Raw genomic sequence first — 24,347 nt, 5'->3', positions numbered from 1 at the left:
GTTATTCTGCATAAAATGAAACATTTCACGACTACAGGATATAAACAAGGGGTTGGGTCCTTCATTGCAATTCAGTGACTCAATTTTGAATTCCTTTTGCACTTAAAAGATATCGTCAAAATTCATCCCTTGCTGCATACATGCATTTCATTAACCCTTATTCATCTATTCCAGGAAGCAATTTGGCAGTTTCAGGTATGGGTCTGTCTTTATTCAAAGCCCCATTCAGTCAGTAGGATTATGGTTTCACTGTGGTTTCCACATTAAAAAACACAAACCAATTATAGAGGATCAAGCAGTGAATCACTGAATTCAACAATTATATACAAAAATCCAAATGCTGTTCGTCCTGGTGCCTCCTTCTACTCCCCCCTTCCTCCTCTTTTCTCTGTGCTCCCTCGCTCCCTGGGCAGAATCCAGACAAAACGCCACCTGTGCTGGCTGGCAAGCCTTCCAGAGACCCAGACGACTGCAGTCCTCCTCCTCCCTGTCCTCCTCCTCCTCCTCCTCCTCCTCCTCCTCCTCCTCATGCTCCTGCTCTTCTTACTGACAGTGGCAGAGCTGCACGGGCTCAGAAAAATGAATCTGCAGCACAGATGAATTACACAGGAGCACGCGCTTCAGTGCAAATATGGACGTAGTTGTAAATGGAAGGAGAGATTTAAGAACGAGAGAGAGGGTGTGGAAAGATTGGGAAGGATGTATGTGTGTCTGTGAGCATGTGTGCCTATGTGTATCTACACTGATATAAACTGGATGCTATGCAAGCAGCAGGTTTTTAATCAGTCTCTTGCTCTTAAGAGCAATATTTGTCAGCCTTGTTCTACTCTGCAGATGTTGGCCGGGCAAGTGCATTCCTTGCCTTTGCGATTCTCGGCACAGATACAAACATTTTCCTTAGATACAGTGTTCTGCATACAAAAACATGCATACCCAAAAACATTCGTAGACACATTAATGAAATTGATCATACTCCCACACACACATTCAGAAGGGTGCTCTGTTGCTACAACATATCTGCTCAAAATAACCTGCAGCAGTCAGACACCATTAAAACTGAGGAGTCTCCACCTTCTGCATCTGCTTTTCATTTATTGTCCGGAACTCAACTTTTAGTCTGAGATGATAAACAACCTACTCATTTGGCCTCAATGTTTGTCCTAATGATGAGACTTTATCCCCAAAAACCCTAACAAATGCAATGTTTCACCTCCAGCTACAAACAGCATTCCTGTGTTTGGTCTCGCCAAAATACAAAACAGGTCTGTACGTCATAAAATCTTTTGCAAGTACAATAGGAGCCATCTAAGGCAGTACGTCAGGGGGTCTTATTTAGCAAGCTGCTAAATCTCCAAAGTTTCCATTACATGCCTGGCTGGTCCCCTGATGTGAGCGACCAGGGAGAGGAGAGCAGTGCTCTGCCAAGAACCGCCATTGAGCCAGAATCTCCCCCACACACACACACACAACACATGTACTGTATACACAATACACACTCACAAAAAGATTTGGCGAGCCCTCTTCTCCACTCATTAACAACAGGCCTGTCATTTCCAGAAAAATCCCTGACACACAGTTTTGACCGAAAACAGAGTGACTCTACATGACAGGAAGAAAGTGTGTGTGTGTTTGTGCACATGTGGGCGGAGGATAAATTAACAGCGGTACCAAATTAGCAGCAATGCGCTGTTCTGAGTACTGCGGTCTTACTCAGCATGTTAAAGCTAATCCGCGTCCCTCTGCAATCCTTCGTCTCTGTTTGATGGTTATTCTGACTGAAGACACCACAGGCCACAAACAAACATCAGACACCAGAGGCAGGGAGAGAGAGGGAGAAAGTGAGATAATAGAGATACCGTAGGAAGAAAAGATGAAGAGAGAGAGAGGGGCAGATAGGGAGAAATAGAGAGAACCAGAGAGTTTATCCAGGCCAGTCAGCCATGTGGCAGCCTCAGCAGTGGAGCCGACCTGCAGCAAGACCTACAGATCGAGGGGTCAGCTGAGCAACGCTCCCTGGTGGAAACATACACACACTAGACACTCACTACTCACTCACTCACTCACACACACACACACACACACACACACACACACACACACACACACACACACACACACACACACACACGTACACACACACACACACACACACACACACACACACAATTCAGCCCTTAACCACAACACTTAACCTGAATCACCCCAGGAGCGCTTGGTGTCTGACAACTTGCTGAGTAAACGATGGATAATTGTCATATTAAGAAAATTAATTAACTTTCTGGAAGTGATTCATGAATGTGATAGTGTACACTTGCTGGAGAGGAAATGTGTTTTTGGGGAATATAGTGTATTGAGAAAAGAAGGCTATGCACACTGCACACACTCCAACGCAAATATTTGGTGATAACGAGTATCAATCAATACAGAAAATAACTGGAAATCATAGAAAATACTAGAAATATGTATCAAAAGTAATCCGAATCATCAAGAAAAACATCTGTTTGTTAGTCATGCAACATTTGGTGTGATAAGGTATAGTGACTGAGAGCTTGGTTTTATCATTAAATACTTTTACTGGATGAGTATGCAGAGCCTCCCTTTCTCCATATTCAGGGTATTTGGCATTCTAGCACTTTAGTTTTATGTGATGAGTGTGATAATTGACTCATAAGTACTACTTTTTGGGGAATATAGCGATGCTGTGAAATATAAATTAAAGGTTGAGCTTAATTCAGTCTTAGTTATATAAGATCAGCCCAGATTTAATAATAGACATCACACATTTAGCATCAAAAGGCAGATAAACTAGATGCTTTCTACATATGAAGCATCAGTTACAAGGAATAAAAGTGTCTCCACATGTGGTTTTTTCAGATTGATTAATTTAGGAGCCAAAAGACGGCTGTGAAACCCTATCTTCTGACGGTTGTGGTTTTATCTCGGTTGGACGATTGAAAACCCAGAGCTCCTCCGAGAGCACGATCAAAGCAATATTGATCAAATATCTCGCTAAGTGCTGCTTATAACGATGCCCAACTGCTCTTTAAAGGCGCTCTATATGGAATTGCCTTCGTTTGCACGTACAGTACATTCCACACCGCTATGGCCTGATGTGTTGGCACAGAGCCACCTCTATGTCTCACCCTCTTCTAAGGAAGTGAAGGGGAAGGGGAGAGAATGACAGAAAGAGACAATGAAAAGGGCAAATACATAAGATATCAAAGAGACAGCAGAAAGCAGAGGACAAAGGAAAATATGCCAAGAATATGCAGATTGAATGACAGCGAGGCCAGCTGTTGCATTCATCAACAATCATTTGGTCAACACAGGAGGATAAAAAAAGGCGAATGAATTAGGATATTGAATTTTCAGCCTAATTAGGGAGAATACTATGTCCTTTGTGATCAACCAAGCGTAAACATTTAATTACAAAACCAATTACGAGGTGGCGAATGTATCACATCTGACATGACCATCCCCGAAGTAGAACAGGACATTTTCAGGAGGTGAAGTGGAGGAGAGGGTGGCAGCACAGAAAATCACTGCCTGACAGATGCGTTTGTCGAGGATGTTCTTAATTGTGTTCATGTATGTGTAGGAGAGAGCAGATAAAAAAAGAAATCATGAATATGTATGAACTGTATGTACACTAGAGTTACTGATCCCACCCACATGTATGTAAAAACCTGCACAATGCATTTGCGTATGTGCATTATTCAGAAAAAGGAGTGTTGTTTTATTTAATACGTAAACAGCAGTCAACCCTCAATGTAGTAACCAAAATAGCAATACAAAGCATTGTAGCAATCCAATGCACTCCAATACAATAGCCCTGTAGTAAAAAATAATAATATTACTATTGTGATGTAAGATATAATCAAATGTGGTTATTATAACATAGAGATACATCTGAAGTGTCTTTTTTTAATTGTATTGGTTGTGTTATTTTTTTTACTTCAGTATTTTGAGCTAATCTGAGGTCCAGCTTAACATTTTTTAGAGGACTGCCAACCTCGGGAATCCAAACAAAGGTGCATGACGACAAAAAAAAATCAAATATGAAGAAAATATGGTTCTGCACATGTGTGGTCCAATTCAAATATACTGTATCATCATTGAAAAAAGGTTACCCTTGAGCTTATAATGACAATCAAAATGAGCACACCTGTGCTTTGTCATGCATGTTCACCTGGAGTATGTTGTTCCCAACAAGTTACTCATCAGTAAAACTAATCATTCAACTTGTTTGCTCATCATGTTTGTATTTTTTTAATTTCCATTTCATTTATCATTTTATGTGTATGTTTTTGGATTTGATTGTGAAGCTATTAAATAGAATATACTTACTACTTTCTTGGTATTTACATCAAAATATTTGTTTTAAACTATCACAGTATATATGAGGAAGCCCCAGTAATATTTCCCTTCTGGTAATTTTATCTATAAACTGTTTTCAATCTGTACACACACACACACACACACACACACACACACACACACACACACACACACACACACACACACACACACACACACACACACACACACACACAAGCACAAGCACAAGCACAAGCACATCCATTCATATGCATCTGAGCCCAGAGAGCTGACAGTGAGGACCTGGCAGCGGTCTTATCTTCCTCACATTGCCGTGTGACTCACAGCATTACCAGGCAGCACAGTCATTAGGGGCAAGAAGACCTTTCATATCTCAGTCAGCCCCACAGCTCTCCTCAGGGCCGACCAACAGGGACCAACACACACCCACCCCTCTCCTCTCATTTTTTTTCCTACCCTTCCTCTCCCCCTCACCTCCTCCTCTCAACCCAGCTTTTTGTCTCTGTCCCTCTATTCTCCATTGTGTTTCCGTCTGGCACTGTCTCTCACAGATTTAATGTCAGGTGTTCTCTCAGTTTGTTAAATAAGTCATTTTTTTCTCTGCCTGGAGGGGACAGAGCTCATGTTTCCTGTGCCAACCACAACCACTGCACACACCCACATGTAGACTTTGAATACAGGCTTCTTATGTATGGCAGACAGCAGCTAGGGATGTGTGTGTGTTAGAGATATAAGAGGCACTGTATTTCCACAAATAGTGACAGAGGCCTTTATTTATCTCAACTGCAGAGGTTACCAGTCCTTTATTGGAATTAGACTTATATTAGAGAGAGTCCTTTATTTGTAATTGCCTCTGTTTGACAAGTACATTTACTTATATTTTGATACGAAGCCTCCTTGTTTTCTGATCTGCTTCTGTTTGCTCTGTTTAAGTTTTATTACTGCCAGTAATTTAATTACTGCGAAGTGTGGAACAGTAATTCTAGTGCTCCACTTGGAGTTCCACCTGGACTGTTAGCATGTGGGTAGCATGCTCATGGATGTTTGATCACAAGCTTATCCAAGTTACGCTGGTTACCCATGCTCATGTAGTGTTGATGTATTATTAAAATAAGCACCACTGTCCTCATATTTAAACAATATTGCATCTCCCTGCTTCAGCCTCGTTCCTGTCCGTGTGCAGTCCGTGGCCATTATTGAAGACCCTGCTTTTACTTAAAGAAATATGGCATTCAGGTGCGGGCTGGTGGTGCTCTTCCTCATCGTCTCAGTTTCCCAACGCCCACCTGAATTTTTCTTAGGGTACACACCGCATAACTAACTCATGATGGTGGAACAAGTTCTATATAGGAAGGACTGGCTCTGTTCTTCTGATCAATGTGTTATGTGTGTGTGTGTGTGTGTGTGTGTGTGTGTGTGTGTGTGTGTGTGTGTGTGTGTGTGTGTGTGTGTGTGTGTGTGTGTGTGTGTGTGTGTGTGTGTGTGTGTGTGTGTGTGTGTGTGTGTGTGTGTGTGTGTTTGACAGGTTTAGTGAGCAGGGACAGTGAGATTCCTTTAGGCTGTGCCAGCAGGCATGACAGTCAGATGACTGGCACAGTAAAACAAAAGCTCCAGGCACAAAGGTAGAATGCATTCCATAATTTAGAGGAACATGGTTTGTTTGTGTGTGCATGCATGTGTGTAAGAAAGAGAGACGTGACTTAGAAATGACATGATTTCAATGTATTTCACTGATGTACTGATGTATTGGGGGTTTTACCAAGTTTCACACAAAAAAAGCAAAAATGCTTATTGGTTTAAACTGATTTTGTGGCCCAAATCAAACATTTGTGTGATATCAGGCAACAAGAAGACACTGTTGACTGGAGTTTAAAGCAAATGATGGAGTGAGCTGTAGAATTGCTCAGAAAATGTTTCATGTAAAAGAAATTTAAGTAAAAAATATGACTATTTCAAAATCAATAAATGATTAAACAAAAACATCTTAGCATTGCAAATACAGATGGAATTCTGTTTTTGGTAACAAAAACATCTCATAGTAAAAGTGTGGTTTCTTTCATTATTTATGATGATGCAATTAAATATGCTATTTTCAAATTATTGTTAAACAGCATGTAATTAGCTCTGCATTTTTCAGCATATGATAAATAAACATTGCTCCAAAAAATACAGCGAGTGTGCGTTCCAGATAGAGAAACTGGGTGCTCACACTCAACGATATAAATCAGATTATCAAAGGTGGCACACCATCAAAGCAAAGTTAGTGGAACTTCATATTTTATTAAAATAGCATTGCTGTTGCAAGGCCTTCTTCAGAGTATGAGTTAGTTAGTGTTCCATAGCAAGTCACTTATATACAAACAAGTAATATGCTGACCTAATTCAACATAGCTAACCCAAAAAAGTGAGCTAACTCTAAGGTAGACACACTAGGAAAATGAGAGGGGCAAAAGCCAGAGACCTGAGGCTAGTGACTTTGATAATGTGCAACCTAGTACAAATGACAGGAATACAACGACTTCATAATTCATCAAGATTCAAACTAGAGTATAAGAATAATTTAAAAGTATATATGTCATTAGGGCCTGTAGCGACCACTGTGTTTAACCTGCCTCCTCTCTTGAGGAGAGATATTTTTGGATATCACCTCCTCTGATGACTTACCTTTTCAAAGTCAGTTAAACATAGGTAGGATGGTGGCTTCTTTTTAAGGCCTGGTCATTACATAGTCCAGATTTCCTGTTCTAATTACTTTTTATGCTCTTTAATACAGACTTTTAGAGCTCTTATAGCTCTTATAGGAGTATATGCCTTTCCTCATGGATACAGTGCTTCAACATGTAGACTACATTATTTACATTTATTAAATAATACTCAATAGAAACATCAAGCTCAACTGAATTTAGAGAGATGGAGAGAGAGAGAGAGACATAGATTTGACAAAAGAAAGAGAATATGGAGAAACAGCCAAACAACAACGTCTCACCTCATGCTTGCCCTTCATCCTGCAAATCCTGATGTCATTCTTGTTTGACTCCCATGTTCTTTTCTACAAAAAAAAAGAAAATGAAATTTTTCAGTCTAATTACAAGAAAAACATCTGCCTAGAAGGTTTAAATGTTATGTGTATCTGTCCTGAAGGTGCTCACCTTGCTGTAGAACATCTCATCTCCTGCAACGATGTCCAACTCAACACGGAAAAGGTCATCCCTGAAGATAGGGAGAGAGAGAAAGAGAGAGTGGCAGTCAGCCAACATAGCAATATCCAAAGTTTAAAGGAGACCTATTATGAATTTCCAGCTCTGTATTTTATTCTAGGACACTACTAGAGTAGCTTTGCATCACTCTTAGTTAAAAAAAAAAATCCTTATTTGTCTTATGCTGGCCCTTTATGCAACCCCTCAGTTCAGCCTCTGTCTCTTAACAAGCTGTCGTTGTTCCTGTCTCTTTAAAGCTCCCCTCCCTATGAGCCCAGTCTGTTCTGATTGGCCAGCTTCAGGAAGCAGCCAAGGGACAGTCGTGTCAGAGTCTTCGTTAGAGGAACTAAAAACCGGACGACTCAACAATGTATGGAGATATTTGGAGCGCTTAGATCAATGGATCAGGTAAAAATAATTCAGGAAGGAATAGTACGAGCAGAAGCAGCCACAGTGATGATAATGTTTGATGGCTCGGCGTGGCAATATATGATGACCATGAAAGAAAAAACGGTTGGAAACTGACGTCGGAAATGTTCAGAGCAGTCTGAAGCCAGTGTTTTTTGCTCACAAGGATTACTTCTACATACATTTACTTCATTATTTGACACTTGGCCATATTTTAATGAAAATGTATTTTAATATGAACATTTTGAGATTGTAACATGGATTATGTACAAAAGAAATGGCACTAAGTAAAACCATGAATACCAGTTCCATAGCATAGGTAGGGCATTGATAATATTGTTAGCTCAGGACAGTGCAGGTTTATGTAGATTTTCTGTTGGATAAAATCCAGGCTGCACACTTAATACAAACACTGAGTATGAATATTTCCACCACATATTGAAACTATGTGGTTTTTATCGCTAATAAATGTCTACCTCATGTATAATCTTGCCATAGCGTGTGCAGCTATGTAATGCATTCACATTAAAGACACTTATTCCTTTAAAGTTGATCAGACCCACAGAGATTAGGGAACCGCTTTACAACATCTTCTATTTCTCCCAATATATATGAGAAATGGAACCTGACTACATAATGATGTCTCATATTTCCCCTTCGCCTTTTGCCTCCGCTCATTAAACTTGACTTGCTGCATTGAATTTTCTGCAAGGCCCCAAATTCTGCTTATCCGTCTTATTCAAAAGCCTGAAATTGAATTAATGGATGATTTATCAAGTTGTTATACTGTTGCTTGTGCACCCCCACACACTGCCTACACACGGTCCAAAATCCGACACCATTCATGTATTCATGATATTCCAAACACTGCTTTCTCACACTGCTAATCTCCTGTTAATTCTGCAGTAACCTTGGACATTCCTGTGAAAATTCCCACTAAATGAATGTTGGGCTAGGCGGCTAACAGCTGACATTTGCATATTGATCAAGGTCTTGGTATCTGCTCGGATGGATCTGAAACATGGGCTTCATTTACGCAAAGGGCTGGGCTCTGAACAGGCTAATCTGTAAATCTGCCATAGCCGTGTTATTGCAGCAGTATCGATCCCAGCTCTGATCCAGCTCTGCTTCCCATCTGTGCTGCATGTTCTCCCCTGGTTTCTCCTTTTTCTTTGACTGGAGAAGGGGGTTATCATGTGTTAGGGCATCCATGTAGCATCCAAGTGCTTGTAATATGAGCATTCATATCAACCTGAATGTGGGTTTTTGCATGTTTTTTCTGAAAGAGGGAGCTGTGAGAGTGTGTGTTTGACGAGATCGTAGGTAGGCCAAAAGCCATCAGGTTACTCTTCTCATGAATAATTCATTCTCACTTCCTGCTGGTGTGTTAGAAGATTCCCGCTCATAGGCTACTCAACCTTGCAGGAACAGGACTACTAAGTGGCGGAGAAATGCGAAATCACCAAACACTTGCTTGCTGCTTCCATGCTTAACAGGTCAGAGTTTAAGCGTTCTCCAAACAGTGGAGTGAGCCAGAGTGTGAGGCATAATCTCATCCAGGCTGCTTCAGCAGTGTCTCAGCATTAACATAATGAATATAGCAACAGGCCTCCTAGTCAGAGTGGCTGCCAGCCAGCGCTGTTGCCTCTGATAGTGCAGAGGAGGGGGAATTATTTATGCTGCTGCTTTTCTTTCTCTTCTCTTGCCTGCTCCAGGTTATTTGAATGATGCAAAGCCTGTGGCCTGTATGTTTTTGTTTGTTTATATGTGTGTTAGTGAATTTAATGCATACTGCATGTAGTGGAAGGTTAGGTTTCGGGGTGTGTATCGAAAGATGGACTAAAATAAAGATTTAATTATTCTTTATGTTGCAGGATGTGAACACAACTTTGAATACGACTCATATTCGTCACATAGACACCTCAGCATATACAGCCCAGTTTTACTATTCTATTTCTTTCTCTTTGGCCTTGTGTATGTATATGCATGTAGGAATGTGCACATGCTTGAGCTGTTATTTCACAAAGTCGCCAAACCCTTTTGACCTGGTTAATGCAGAGTCAACACACAATCAAGATAAACTATCAACATATATCCTAAATTTCTTCCTTGACCAGCTCATGAACTTTCTCCTTTTGGCCCTTCAAAGAACAGCACACTCAAGGTCAAGACTTCTTAAGCCTCCAAGTTTTTCAATATTTCTTCTCAGCTTTCCTGCTCTTCTTCTGGCTAGCTGCCATACTGTGGTTCAGTGTGAGCAGCGCTGAGCCTCTCTGAGCTTGCAAGGTGAAGCTGCTCCACTGGATGAAATCGAAATGGAAAGATTTAAGCTGACCACCCAGTTACCCTGACACTTCTGCTGACTGAGGGAGTGTAGCATGTGTGTGAGTACCTGGGTGTCTGTGAATATATTCCTGGGTAAGTGGCTGTGTCCCATTTCAGAGTAATTCTAACGAGTGAGTTAGCAGTGCTCTCAAAACTGAAAAGCAGGTAGTAAAATCAAGTTAACTGAATAAGAAATATTTTGATCAAAGACAAAAAACAACCTTTCTGTAATCGAGCCACATGCAGCAGCAACTAATCATGAAAAGAATCAAATTACAAACACCTGAGACAATTACACCTTCATTAAATAAAAGCATTATCTTTAAAAACAAAAGAAATGAAGTACTGTTCGGAAAAACGTATTGATAACACTTTAGGAGATTAAAGTTAAAATTTGAAACAGTCGCCTTTCAGAGTTTCAGAGTAAAGGTAATATTATTCCACAGTGTATGCTTTATCCTCCTATAGTGTATACTGTGGAAATACTGACTATGCTGTGTGTCAGTGTGGGATGTTTTCACCTGTGTGCCTGTGTCTCTCCCCACATAGTTATCCTTGCCTGCATGCTAAACTTTCTCTTCCAGTCGCTCGACAGTTAAACAGTCTGGCAGCTTGAGCTCCCAAGCTTCCAAGTCTTTGCCAAGACGGAGCGTCTCTCTCTCCGTCTGCCATGAGGTATTTGACGTAGCTGTGGCCGCTGCCTGACCCCTGCTGACCTCAGAGGTCAGTGTGTGTGGGCCAATAAACTGAGCAACCTCCAACCTGACAGTAAGTCAGCACACTTTCCTTTTTCAGCTAAGGTGAAACCTAAACACACACACACACGGCAAAAAGTTCTTACTCTTCATTGAGAGTTGGCTTTGTTCCTATGGTCATCTTGTCCAAAGGTAAACACTCTCCAATTGCTTTATATTTGTGTGGATTAGCCCTTTGGATCTATCTGAGGGCTGAAGACCACAGGATCCACAGCTGCTCATCTTGACAGCAATGAAATGGGGCTTAGCACAGCAAGGAGCTTTACTCCCACTGCCACCAGCCAAATACATAGTTTACTTTCATTTAGCAAGGATGGAAAGAGGACAGGGAGAGGTAGCTTCACTCAGCAGGTGCTTGGGGCAGGGATTTAGCAGCACTCGCAGTCTGAGCAGCAGCTATGCTAATGGTGACAGGATTTTGGGATGAGCGAGGCGTCTTATCAGGCTGTGCACTCTGTAGCAGCTTTTGGCAGTCATACCTGCCACCAAACAGGTACTTATTTATACATTATACATTTTAAACCTCTGCCTCCCTGCTGCGCTGTCTTTGGCTCACACACTCACGTGGATCTGTTTCCTTCTAGACAGCCACAAACACTATTAGCCATATATAAATATACTCTTGAAACCGTCTTTTTCAGTATCTCTCTTGCTGCCATCAACACCCGCCCTCTCTTCTCTCACCATTGAGGCTGTCAGTCTAGCATTTCATTAGCATCCGGTGGGCTGAGACTTTCGTATCAGTTAACCTCTCCTCTTCAGTTAAAATGTTCTGCTGCTGTAAATTGAACATCTTTCAAACTGCCTCTCGGCTCTGGTAAAGTAGACCTACACACTACAGTAGCCATAGTTTTCTGTGGGCAGTTTTATTATCCGACTGCATGCATGTGTGTGCTTATAGACCTTCTCAGTGCAGACAGAATGGCTGGAACCATGTTACATAGTTTGATATATTTACTACCAACTCTCTGTGGTGAGGTTAGACCAGCTGGAGGCCAGGGACTGGGTCATTTCCTGGACCACAGTGGCTTCTCTTATTGGAAAGCACTTCAATCTTCTTTGAGACTGCCACTACAAAAAATAACCAGTGCCATATGTGGAAACTGACTGTGTCTCTTTTTCTTTCTTTTTTTAAAGCATGTTTCAAGCTAAATTAATTTTTGGGCAACATGGGCAGTAAATCTTGAGGTGTATGTTTTTTGTTAGCTCAGTCTGTTTCAGGTCGGCTCCTGAATGGCTCCAGGTAGCAGCAAACAGTTTAACAGTGTAAACCTGGCACAGCTGAGCAGGCTGTCTTCGTCTGGCCCTACTGACCACGAGGACTACTGTCCAGGATCAGCACATTCACCAGACTGACAGACATGTGGGGGACATTATCATATGTACACCAAACTAGAGAACATGTGCTCAGATAAATATCAGCCCTCAGATGCAGCTACTCTAACATATTTGTTACAAAAATGCTGTCTAAGTATCTGCTGTTATATAATTACTGATAGCAAGTGTTTGCAGTCTTGCCTATAAGTCTGCAAATATCACATCAACACATAATCAGCAGAGGGTGACAACTTGTGACTGGCTAGTAATACAGTAAGTGTTGTGTATTAAATTATGCAATTAAAATGCCACAGCTGACCTCTAAATTTTCCTCATATTTTCTTCATTGCTATGGCATCATCTTAGCCTTCAGAAACTTTTGGTAAACGGGTCCCAATTCTGTGGGTGAACTCCACTCGTGACTATGTGGTCATGACTTTCTGTTTAGTTTCATTTCTCTTGTTAGAATGAGACAACTAAATCATTTATCATTCTTGTAAGTACATGGAGTTTTGGGGCATTTCATTATTCTCAAACAACTTCAACCTGAGAAGAGGTCTAATCAGGCAGAATATTTTAAGAAGTATGTGCCAGGCCTTTGAATATTGCAGTTTGTTTGTTATCCCTGATTTAATTTGATACAGTAGTTAAGCCGATTCATGTACAATAGAATATTAATACAAACAGAGGTACTACAAATGTCAGGCTTTGGTTAGTAAAGACTCATGTTCTAGGATTGTGCTTGTTTGAGTTCCTCAGCATGTGGACTCCTGTCTTCCACAGATTTCCCCAGCACCAGCACAGTGAAAATCTTGATTTTTCATTATGATGTGAATTATGCCTGGATGTGCTTCAGACAGCTTTCCTTTGAGCTGAATGCTGACATCAGTGAGTTAAAGTGCCTATAGTTACCATGTTGACATGCTAACCAAAGCGTTAAACATATGAACCTTTTACCCAACTGACATATTTATGTAGTCCTATTGTCATTCATACATTCAACACAACACTTACTTATAATAGCATAGACAATAGCATTTGATGGTATGCTTTAACAGTAAATTTAGGTTTTGGGCTCAGGCACTGTCTCTTAAAGGACCAGTGTGTAAGATTTAGTGGTTGAACAGACTTGACAAAAAGGTATTGTATTGTAAGTATGTTTTAGTACTACTTTTTTACTTTTACCATTCTTTTTTATGATCAATTGAAAATAAGAATGTATTGTGTTTTCGTTACCTTAGAATGAGTTCTTTATCTACATAGAGAGGAAGTCCTCTTCCACAGAGGTCGCCATGTTGCACTGCCATATTTCTACAGTCTCAAACCAAACACTGGCTCTAGAGAGGGCCTTTTGAGTTTTGCAGCCACCGTAGGCTATTCCACATGCTTGAAAGGGAGGGTGTATTCATTTGGTTGCAATCTGCAACTGCTAGATGCCACTAAATCCTACACACTGGTCCTTTAAAATAATGTCTAATGAATGTTTCTCATGTTGCTTGGAAACAAATGTAGTGATAATTTTGCAGCTATGGAACAGCTGAAAATGACTCTGACAGAGATATATTTGCACTTATGTGGTGTAAACAACCAAGGACAACATACAGTTACCATTTCTCAAAGCTTATTTTTATATATAGTCATAAATGAATGGCTTATATATTTTTTAATGTTTGTGTGTATGTGTATGTGTATGTATGTATTGTACCTGGCTCCAATGTAGAGTGTCCGATTGACTTGGAGCATCCTCTGGATGTGTAGAGGCTCCTGTCTTAGCCATGTTCGGTGGGGTCGGCCCAGGAACACTGGATACCGTCTCACGACTGTCAGTGAGTGACACAAAAACACACAATTACTGCTCCCAACCTTTCAACCTTCCTTCCAAAAGTATATTTTGATTTATTTTTGTTGTTGTTGTTGTTGTTGTTTTGTTTATGACAATTCAGCAGTCATAACAGATTTTCATTAAGTGGAGAAACATTTGAAACCTGCCATTTCATACAGCATCTCATCTACATTAGATGCAGTGCAGCACAAAGACACAAGAAACAAATAATCTTCTGAAAGTGATGTCTGATCTACACCTCGTACTCTATCTATCCCAATTTAATATTTACAAGTTTTTGTTGTTGACTTATCGGAACTCACTGTTGATGAATTGTTCATTTACATGCTGCTTTTTGTTGGCATATTTGGAAAGGCGTGTTCTGCCAACCGATTTAAGGACACAGAGATACGTAAAAAAACATCAAAATGGTGAAACAAAATGTTCTTAGTGTTCCAGAGTGTTCCAAGATATTCTGTACATTGAGGAAGGAACGCTTTGGGGGAGACAAATCAAAGATAAAAGTAGCAGAGCACTTTTAGCATCTTTTTGTCATGTTGTCCAGCAGTTGTGCAAAGATCCAGAGAAATATATAATAAGCAGTGAAGAGAGAATCAGACAGAAGTTACATATAAATCAGATTATTATTATGGAAAGCAGGATGGCTATCTGTTTTTGACCTTGACAGAGGTGAACGAGACAGTATTTTCATCTGATAGCCTCTCATCTACTCTCTGCTGCCATTACTTCTTTATATCCCACCCTCTGGTTTATTCATCTATTTTCCTCTTCTTATTCATCTTTATATTTAGTCATTTAATGCTCTAGTCTCATCCTGTTATTCTTTTCATTCATATCAACGTCACTCCATCCTGGGACCCACTGTGATTCACTCTCTTCTCTCCTTGTTGTCCACCTCCACACTTTCTTCTATCTGTCCTGCCTATCCATCCATATGACCTGTTCTATAACCTATACCTGCTGTAAACTGAGTCTAATGCAGCCACTCCGGTGTAGCTCTCAGTAGCCTGACAACCTCTACTCTCAAATGTTCAGTATTGATACGTCGAGAAGGGTCTGGACTCAATCAATATTATTGAACTGCAATCAATCAAGGTCTGGTCTATGTTGGAGACTGCTAAGCTGATATGGAGACTCAAAGTCTGAGTGTGTCAGGAGCTGTGTCTCTGGAGGGTCTGAGTGTGTGGGAAAGTCATGAATGCGAGAGTCCCTTTCTACACTCTGTTCTCATTCCTGAGAGCGACCCCACACCTCCTGACCTGAACACCAGTCAACACCCTTCGTGTGAGAGCCTGTCTGACCTCAACAACCCACACCATGACCCTAAGCCTCCTCCATTCCCACCCCCCACTTTAACATTCTACATGTTAAGGTGTGACCCCGCACCTCACACATCATGACCTCAGAGAGAGGCATGCAGGGGAGTAGATGGCGAGAAAGTCAGGAGGTCAGTGTACCTTCAGTTGGGATGAAGTTGAGAGGCCCTGGTTCCTCAGGGAATGCCGATCTGGCCGTTTGGAGCAGCCAACACAGCAGGAAGAGGAAGGGAGGGGCCATGGTCGCCATAGCAACAGAACGGTAGAGTCTGTGGAAATAAAAAAATAGACAGAAAAGGAGTGAGTGGTTGCTAAATGAGGCAGAGGAGTGAGATACACACATACACGTAAACATACGCCTAGAAACATTCACTCATTCAATCACTGATTGACTAACTGGTTTGCTGGCTGGTTTTCTCAACTGCTATCTTTGTGTTCCCAGAGCATCTCTAACCCTTCACCCTGATGTGAGGGGGTGAGACATAGTCTGCTAAGAGTGAAGGATTAAGTCATCCACTGATGGAGAAGTGTACAGTCAGCTCTGAATGCAGCCAGATAATTGTGGCCAAACATCACCACATCAAACGTCATAGCACCTATGACACATCTGAAAGGAATGAGAAAAACAGTATAGGAATAGTGAAGGGGGAGAGATTTGTGGCAAGACAGGGGCAATACATGGCCTATAGATGAATGGAAAGTTTGTATGGGTAGAGAGTGAGTGAGAAGCGAAATAACACTGCAGACATCAACCATTATGCAGGATATGAAGGAGTCTGAAAGATGGAGAGAAGAGTGGTTTACTTAAATTAAATGCCTGCCAGCAACGCAAATCACCTATCTGACGGCAGAGCTAAACTGTCTCTATTTTTCATCGGGTGGTGCTGAAGCAGATGCAGGTCTCGGATGTGTTTCATGTGGAAATACAAATGATACCCAAATTAAGTTACCCTACACAATCCATCTAGAAAATGACTCCAGCACTCTGCCTCGTGGGAGAAAAGCTCTCAGAATTACTATTGACTCCTGCCACAAACCTCAGAAAGCACGATAGGCTGGCCACTACCTCTGCATGTTATTTCTGTAATTTTGTTGCCATAACATGTGTGTGGTGGAATTCACTGTGCATCCAACAGGCTCTTCTATCTTCAACTCTGCCCTATTTGTAATTATCTATCAATTTTCCTCTCTCCATACTAACCTGGCATGGAATTGTGTTTTCTCAAACATAGTGTAATTTACAAAACCTCGTAAGTCCGCTCTCATCTCATGGTTGGCTTAAGGTTGAATGTGCCATTGAGTAATTTGCTTTGAAAATCAAGTGGAGAGGGCTTCCATTGCACACCACTGCAAACACGAAACACTTTAGCAGTCCCTTCAACCTTGCACAATTGCAACTTCTCACATTTGAATACAAGGTCGGATTTCTTTATGCAAAACTCCTTAGCATTTTACTATGGTCACAGATGCACAGTGCGTGAAACAATGCAAAGACAAACACTGTGCTGAACGTACGGTCCTATCCACTATGCACGCCTCCTCTGTTTGTCTCCCTTAGACTCTCACAGTCACTCCCTCAGTTCACTTAATTTCAACTAAACTGCATTGTGATTTTTGAAGGCTTTACAGGCATACATAACATTTTCTTATAACCACATTATAATAAAAAACAAATGTTAAAACAATCACAACAACTGCAAACATTAAAGTATAATACAATGAAATTAAAGTTAAATGTAAGCTTACATGGCCAAAAGTATGTAGACAACACAACATTATCCCTATTCTTGATAATAAACAATTTAATTGCAAAACCACTGACATTAACATGTTGCTATAAAGCCTAATTTCTTGTGGGAAGGCTTTCCACAACATTTTGGAAGTAGCTGCACCTTGCTTTATTCACAGGGGTGTTGTCATGTTGAAACAGGTAAGGACCTTTCCCTGACTGTTGCAGTAAAGTTGGAATCACACTATTGTGGAAAATATAAGCAGATTCTATGGAATTATGTAACTTTTGCTAAATGTAGCCAAAATGAACATGACTTAACACATTACAGGGTAATGATAAATGAAAAGAGCCTTTAGGCCCACAAACTGACTCTGTAATGTCAGTTACACAACCATATTTATCTAAAGTTTTCAATCATTTGCCACCAGAGGCTACTGGTCACTACAAGTAATGCTGAGGATGCAAAACCCTTGAGTGCAGTGACTGGCTTAAAAATGTTCCTTTAACTGGTAATAATGGTCTTGCTCAAATTGTGACAAACAGTCCCAGACCAAAAGTACAGGAGGGTTAAAATATTTTTCATCATAAATGTATAACTAATATACTGTAGTAAAATCTAATAATTAGGTAAAATAATTAACAATAGATTAATCTACATATCAAATTAAAACAGATTTCAGTAAAGTACAACATAGAGTACATATTGTACTCCATATAGTAATATGGAAGCAGCGTCCTTTCTTCAGTCATTTCCAGAGTTTCTCTCTCACACGCTCTCTCTCTCTCACCCCTGAAGGATACAAACAGCCATTGTGCAGCCCATCCCTTTAATGGAGTCCCAGACATAACCTTATCAGGACACATCATCTTTATGGGACATTTCTCAAATTCCCTGCTCTGACATCAGAATAAAAGTGGGAGGCATGCTAATTATTCAACACCCACAAGCAAAATTACAGGAGGTGAAGGGGAAAGAGTCACCAAGAGAAGAAAGGAGGTCACAGGGGTAGAGAGAGATGGAGTGAGAGATAAGTGAGACGCACTAAGAGGAAGAGGAGAAGTCAAGGAAGTCAGTGTATCCAATCAGAGATTCTATTGTTTCTGCTATTAATAATGTATGAATAAATGTCAGGCGGTACGCATTCGATTAGTATAATTAGACACCCTGGGCTATACAATTTCATGGGACAGCAGAATAAGTGGATATACAAGTATAAAAGTGAATGTGTGTATGTGTGTATTGTGTGTGTGTGTGTGTGTGTGTGTGTGTGTGTATGTGTGTGTGCGTGCGTGCGCGCGCGTGTGTGTGTGTGTGCGTGCATGCGTGCATGTGTGTGTGTGTGCATGGGGGGAGGCCACCAATGGTTCAGAGCCAAAGTATCTCTGTAATTATGACAAATGGCTGCAGTCAAGTCCATTCAGAAGCCTAGCTGCATGGCACAAGCTGTACAATCGTATATGCCATTATCATCGAACAAGGCCTACTGAAAGTCACATATATATTTTGCCATTTGGCGGAGACACTAATCCAAAGTATCCAACCCCCGGGTGCTATAGCACCCTGTGTTTGAAATTGAAATGGCAGTAGATGTCACTGAAATCATATTGATGCTGGCATATAGTGAAGGCTCCATGGATTTAAAAAAAAAAATTCAAAACTATACTGTCAGCGGCAAATTATTTTGTCAGTTCCTTCACCATGGGGGACTATTGTTTCCAGTGATGTGACAAACATATTCAGGGACTCAGGGATTTCGGGCACTAACCCAACAGCCTTATTTGGGTGCCAGGTTAATACAGACGGCAGGTGATGACAGGGAAGAATGCAAACCACAGCCGATCAAGTGAAACTTCACTCTGAGCTTTAGTGCCCCATCTACTCCAACTATCTTTTTTTACTACTAATGAAACAGGACTCCTGAACTCACCATGCTTCATTCGCTTCAACAGGATTAAAACAGACTTGTTGATTTGTCCATTTCCACAACCCAAGATCAATTTAATTATGGGTGTTTAGGCAGGTAATTTCCTACACAAAGTCATTAAGAAATTGGGGGGAGGTCAGGTGGGAAGGACTGTAAGGTTTCCCTGGATCCCATCAAGGCCACCTCAGATCACCACTGTGGCCAACTTTGATAACTTTTGATTCACTTAGATAATACATTTCTGCCAATCAATAGTGTGTATGTCTTTAGCAAAGCTTTATGTGGAGTGATTCTGTTCTGAGACAGTCATACTAACAACAGAGGGTTTCAAGAGAGGAGGAAATAGTTTGATGGCAAATAAGAGACGTGACAAATGCCTGCAATTGGTAATACAGAGATGGTGACCCTCTGCTGCAGGGGTTTGGATACTTTGCATGCAAATAGAACACATCATCATCAAATGAAGCACTAATATGCTCTGAAATGCTTTTGTCACCTATTACGGTTGCCATGGCTTTCGTTTTTCTTCTCTCCTCAGTCTCTCTACCTTTTCCCTTTCACAATCTCGTTATGCATTAGCTCCTCTTTTGCTCTCTGTTAGCTCCAGTCTTGTCGATGTGTACGTTCTCAATGTTTCCATAACAAAGCCGTGAGGTACTTGCACAAAAAATTGGACTAACGGCTGGAAGAAAACCGAGATTATGCGTGCCCTAGATATAGGGAAAATGGTAATGAAATGGAGCAGCCTTAATGGGGACACAGTGGTGGTTAGGGTATTTATGATTAAAATATTTAACAGAGTGGTTGTCAAGCATTATGCAGAGGTATCACTACTGGTAGAACACAGTGCTCTAGCATTAGGGTATGATAATCCCTTTTCACATTGGTCGCTCAGCTTCAAAAGCCTACACAGATGATGAAGGAATTCACACATACTCAATTGTCCACATTTATCATCGTTTTACAAGGCAAATTATATTTTTCTTCTGCAGGTATTGCATTTATTAAAGGTGCTATAATCAATACTGTTGTGGGTGTGAAAGGGGCAGCGTTGGTGGTAACCAGTTACTTTGTTACTTTGTAACGCGTTACCCCCAGAGTACTTGGATTACTTTTTTGATGTAACGAGTAACCTGTTTTTTGATGTAACATGTTAGGTCCACAATTAAGTACTCAGTTGTTTAGTTATGTTTTCAAAAAGTTAATCCGTTATTAATTTATTTTTTTACCAACTATTACTGAAGCCTACCTTTTTGCCACAAGAAAAAAAATCTGCCATTACTACTTTTTTGGCAGGCAGGCACCTTGCTACGTGCTACAGTTATATTACTGCACACGTGTACGGCAGCTCGGCAAGCAAGATGGCAAAAAGGACAGCATTCACTTCATGGAAATATTCACATTATTTTGAATTTATGGGAGGAAATAATGGCAACAACATAACAGTAACATGCAAGTATTGCCTGGCTAACAAAAGTCTATTGCCCTGTATTGCCCAAGTCAGGTATGTGTTTGAAATGCCTATATGTCGTTTTATAATTTTTACAGTTTTTATGTAAGGCTGTACAATAAAGAGCTGTAAATGGGACATTGTGTCTGACACTCCTGCTATTAGTGTAAAGATTTACAGATTATGAGCCAGACTTGGCTGTGTGATGATGGTAGAGTCATTATATTTAAAAGAGGGCTTGACTAAAACAACATGCGCGAGGAATCACAAAGGGGTTTTCATTTTCGGTATGCAAAAGTACTCTAACGAGGTACTTTTCTCAGAAGGCAATGCTGTAATGTAAACAGTTACTTTCTAATGGCAGTAATTTTATAATTTAACTAGTTACTTTTAAAAATAACACCCTCATGAATGCACTAAGAATTATTACCCAACTTTGCAGTTGTTCTCAGCTCTATAGAGCACTTTTAGTTTCTTTTAGTTAACTCTTTTGGTTTTCTGGCCAACAGCTTTACTGTTTTGATTTCCAGCTGTAAGAAGCAGCAATTCCCAGCCAAAAAACTCTGATAAACAATACTGTATACTGTACTCTACCTGCTGAGCACCAAACGGTAAACAGACAACATTAACTAGCACAGTGGAGTGTTTAGCTGCTGAAGACTGAATCTGTCACATTCGCAGAGACAGGATCCTTTAAAAATGAATGGAAGTGTAGCTCTGTGTCTGCTGGATGAGCAAATTGGCAGTTGTCTGCTGAGATATTCACCATATCAACCTTACAACATGGTCAGTGCTATGTTTACCTGTTCCCATATAATCAAAAAAACACACACGCATGCAGGTTTAAACCTCTGAAATATTCTCTTGCACTTATTGTTTTATGATAGTACATTGTTAGTAATATATTAAGGAGCTACAATACAGATGACATAGTAGTACTGGAACCTATTTTTTTCTACTGATAAAAAAAGATACTGGACAGGAGCCAACAACAACCTTAAGGGTTTCAAGCTGTAACAATCTTTGTTATTGTAATGGAGAGACAGTAAAAACTCCCCACAGACTTTGAGCTTATTCTTTAAAACACTTAATAACTTTAAAAAAAGAGAGAGAATTAATGTTCAAAGAAAGTTTTCTTTGTCACAGGCTAAAGGGTGAGCTCCACTTTGCTCTGCTTTTATTGTTCCATATTACCAAGATGACTTTCAGAGTTCAGAACATGAGACTGTGCTGGCACATGGGAAAATATATTAAGTAAGCAGTGGAGGATTTTATGATTGTTCCATTTTCTTTATGTAGCCTTAAAGACAGCACATAGATTTCCCAGAGACTGGCCTAATTGTCACATTAGTGGGTGAGAGAAGGCTGCTTTATGGAGTGTGTAGAATCAATGACAGGTGATAGCCTGATGCTGCTTGGATCTCCCTCAATCAGCAATAACATAAGATGCTGTATGCGGCAGGGATGTGAGAAGGGCAGGGAATGAAGAATAAGTTGTGAGAAAGACGGCTAGGAGGGAGGATTTAAGGCGAAGATGGAAATGAACACAGCCGCTATTTAAAAAAAGAGCTGAGAAAATGGGGAGAGGACGAGGCAGGACAAAGAAAGTGACAAAAATAATGCACTACAGGGACTGATGAAGAGAAACAGAGGTGAAAGAGAGACAATTGAGGCATTCAAACAGAGAGGGGGAGTCACATCGGATATACAGAGAGTGAAGCCAAAGAATGTACGGAATGAGGGACAGAAAGACAAAGAAACAGAGGAGAGGAAGAGCAAAAAGCCAATAGATTTATCTCCACAGTGAGCCAAGAGAAGACTAGCGGAAAAGACCTTCTGGCTGAAAACTTGCAACATATATCAATTTTATTTTTTTTTTCTGTATCTTTTGAGAGCTTTCTATCTAGGAAAGTTGGCATTATATGTGGAGTCCCTCAGGGGTCAATACTTGGACCATTGCTGTTCCTCAAAGATTCCTTATGTACCTCAAAGCCACATAAATCAAAAACACATGTTACATTACCATAATTACGCTGATGACACACAGCTATTATTAATCCTTGTTCCTTGTAGATCTCAGCCTTTTAGCGGTTGAATACATTGTAGAAAAGATCAAGAACAAAACCAAAAATGGTGTTATTGGTGCCAAGTATGTCCTCTAGGACAGGAATTACCTCAAAGATCATTAATCAGGATGTTGTCATTGATCCTGATCTTAGAGCCACCAACTTACCAAAAACTGCTTTCTTTTATCTTAAAAAATATACTAGCCTCTTTTTGTAGTCAGATGCAGGGAAATGTATATACAGTATGTACATATTACATGTTTGTTAGACTCACCCAACCTCCTAACTGGTCTGAAGATGGGCCAGTTACTGCTAATTCAAAGTGCAGCTGCCAGGGATCTTATAAAAAATAGCAACTCTGTTCACATCACACCTGTTCTCAGATCTCTGCCCTGGCACTCTGTTAGTTTGAGTTAATTACAAAATGTACCTGCTTCTCCCATATGAACAGATCTATTTGATCATTTGGAACAACCCTCCTGGTTAGTCCAAGGACTAAATCAAAAGTTGGAGAGGTGACTTTGGGTTTTTTATTGTCCTGGCTGCTGAATATTTAGACAGATTACATTAAATGTGCTCTGACATCAACAGTTTTAAAACCAGACTGAAAACATTTGTTGACCCATGTGCTTTGGTTAGTTTGTGTTTGTGTTTTAATCTACATCTGATACTCATTGTTTGATTGTGTATCTTCCCTGAAATTAAATTTTCTATATAAATTAAGTTTTGCTGCGCCTTTCTGAAAACCATCTTACAGTTAATCTGCTTTGTGGATCCCGGACAGTTTGAAATCCTAGATTCCCATAACCCTAACCACTCTTGACACAGATGCACATATAGAGTACATATGCACATACAGTATACTCCATGATACACATCTCTTTTGGGTATTGTGCCTTCACTTAAGCCAAACCCCAGCATTCCCTCTCTATTGCTCAGGCTTTACTGATTAGACAACATGGTGGGTTAGTGATTAGCACTGCTGGCTCACAGCAAGAAGGTCCTGGGTTGGAACCCCTAGCCATTCCAGGTCCTTTCTGTATGGAGTTTGCAAGTTCTCCCTGTGTTTGTGTGGGTTTCTAACAGGTGCTCAGGTCTCCTCCCACCATCAAAGACATGTATGTTGTCAGTACCCTTGACCAAGGCACTGGTAAAAGAACCACTACACTGTGGCTTCCCACTGCTCCTGAAGTGTGTGTATGTAGGATGGGTCAAATGCAGAGGATCAATTTCCCCACGGGGATCAATAAAGTACTTTGTCTTCTATATAAGACTTTGCATCACCATGAAATCCTGAAGCCTCAATAACATCACACATATTTAAAAAGAGAGAAGAGATGGAGTAAAGGTCGAGAGAGAAAAGAGGGGGAGTGCACAGTAAATGAAAAATGAAAAGTGACCTTTCTGTACAGAACGATGATTTTCCCATGCACTCAGAAACACCATAGATTTATCTAGTGGGAAATGTGTGCAGCATGTGCAAAAGGACAAAACATTTCTATAACACTCTTCTTTTATCAGAATCAGACCATGAAAACATGTCCTCTGTATCTTCTTTACACAGTACCGTGTGTCTAATGGATATATAATTTCAGAGGATTCAAAGGTTGGTGCTGGAATAAGATAATCTCTGGCTCTTTCTGTCAACTGTGTATGTGCTCCCATTAACGGGCGA

General features: G+C 40.5%; 1 protein-coding gene across 1 annotated transcript in view; it reads right to left on the bottom strand.

The window, feature by feature from the left end:
* sema6bb (sema domain, transmembrane domain (TM), and cytoplasmic domain, (semaphorin) 6Bb) overlaps positions 1-24,347 on the bottom strand; it is a 123,344-nt gene that overhangs the window by 51,729 nt on the left and 47,268 nt on the right. The window contains exons 2-5 of the mRNA XM_062424349.1: positions 15,641-15,768; positions 14,046-14,160; positions 7,488-7,548; positions 7,325-7,387 (exon numbers count right to left, since the gene is read on the bottom strand). Of these exons, the coding sequence (XP_062280333.1) occupies positions 7,325-7,387; positions 7,488-7,548; positions 14,046-14,160; positions 15,641-15,749 (348 nt within the window). The 5' untranslated portion in view covers positions 15,750-15,768. The remainder of the gene's footprint in view (positions 1-7,324; positions 7,388-7,487; positions 7,549-14,045; positions 14,161-15,640; positions 15,769-24,347) is intronic.

The sequence above is a fragment of the Scomber scombrus genome, chromosome 8 (genome assembly GCF_963691925.1).
Source record: "Scomber scombrus chromosome 8, fScoSco1.1, whole genome shotgun sequence".
NCBI classification, from domain to species: domain Eukaryota; kingdom Metazoa; phylum Chordata; class Actinopteri; order Scombriformes; family Scombridae; genus Scomber; species Scomber scombrus.
Note: the sequence above shows the minus strand (reverse complement) of the source record. Positions and strands in the feature narration are given on the sequence as shown.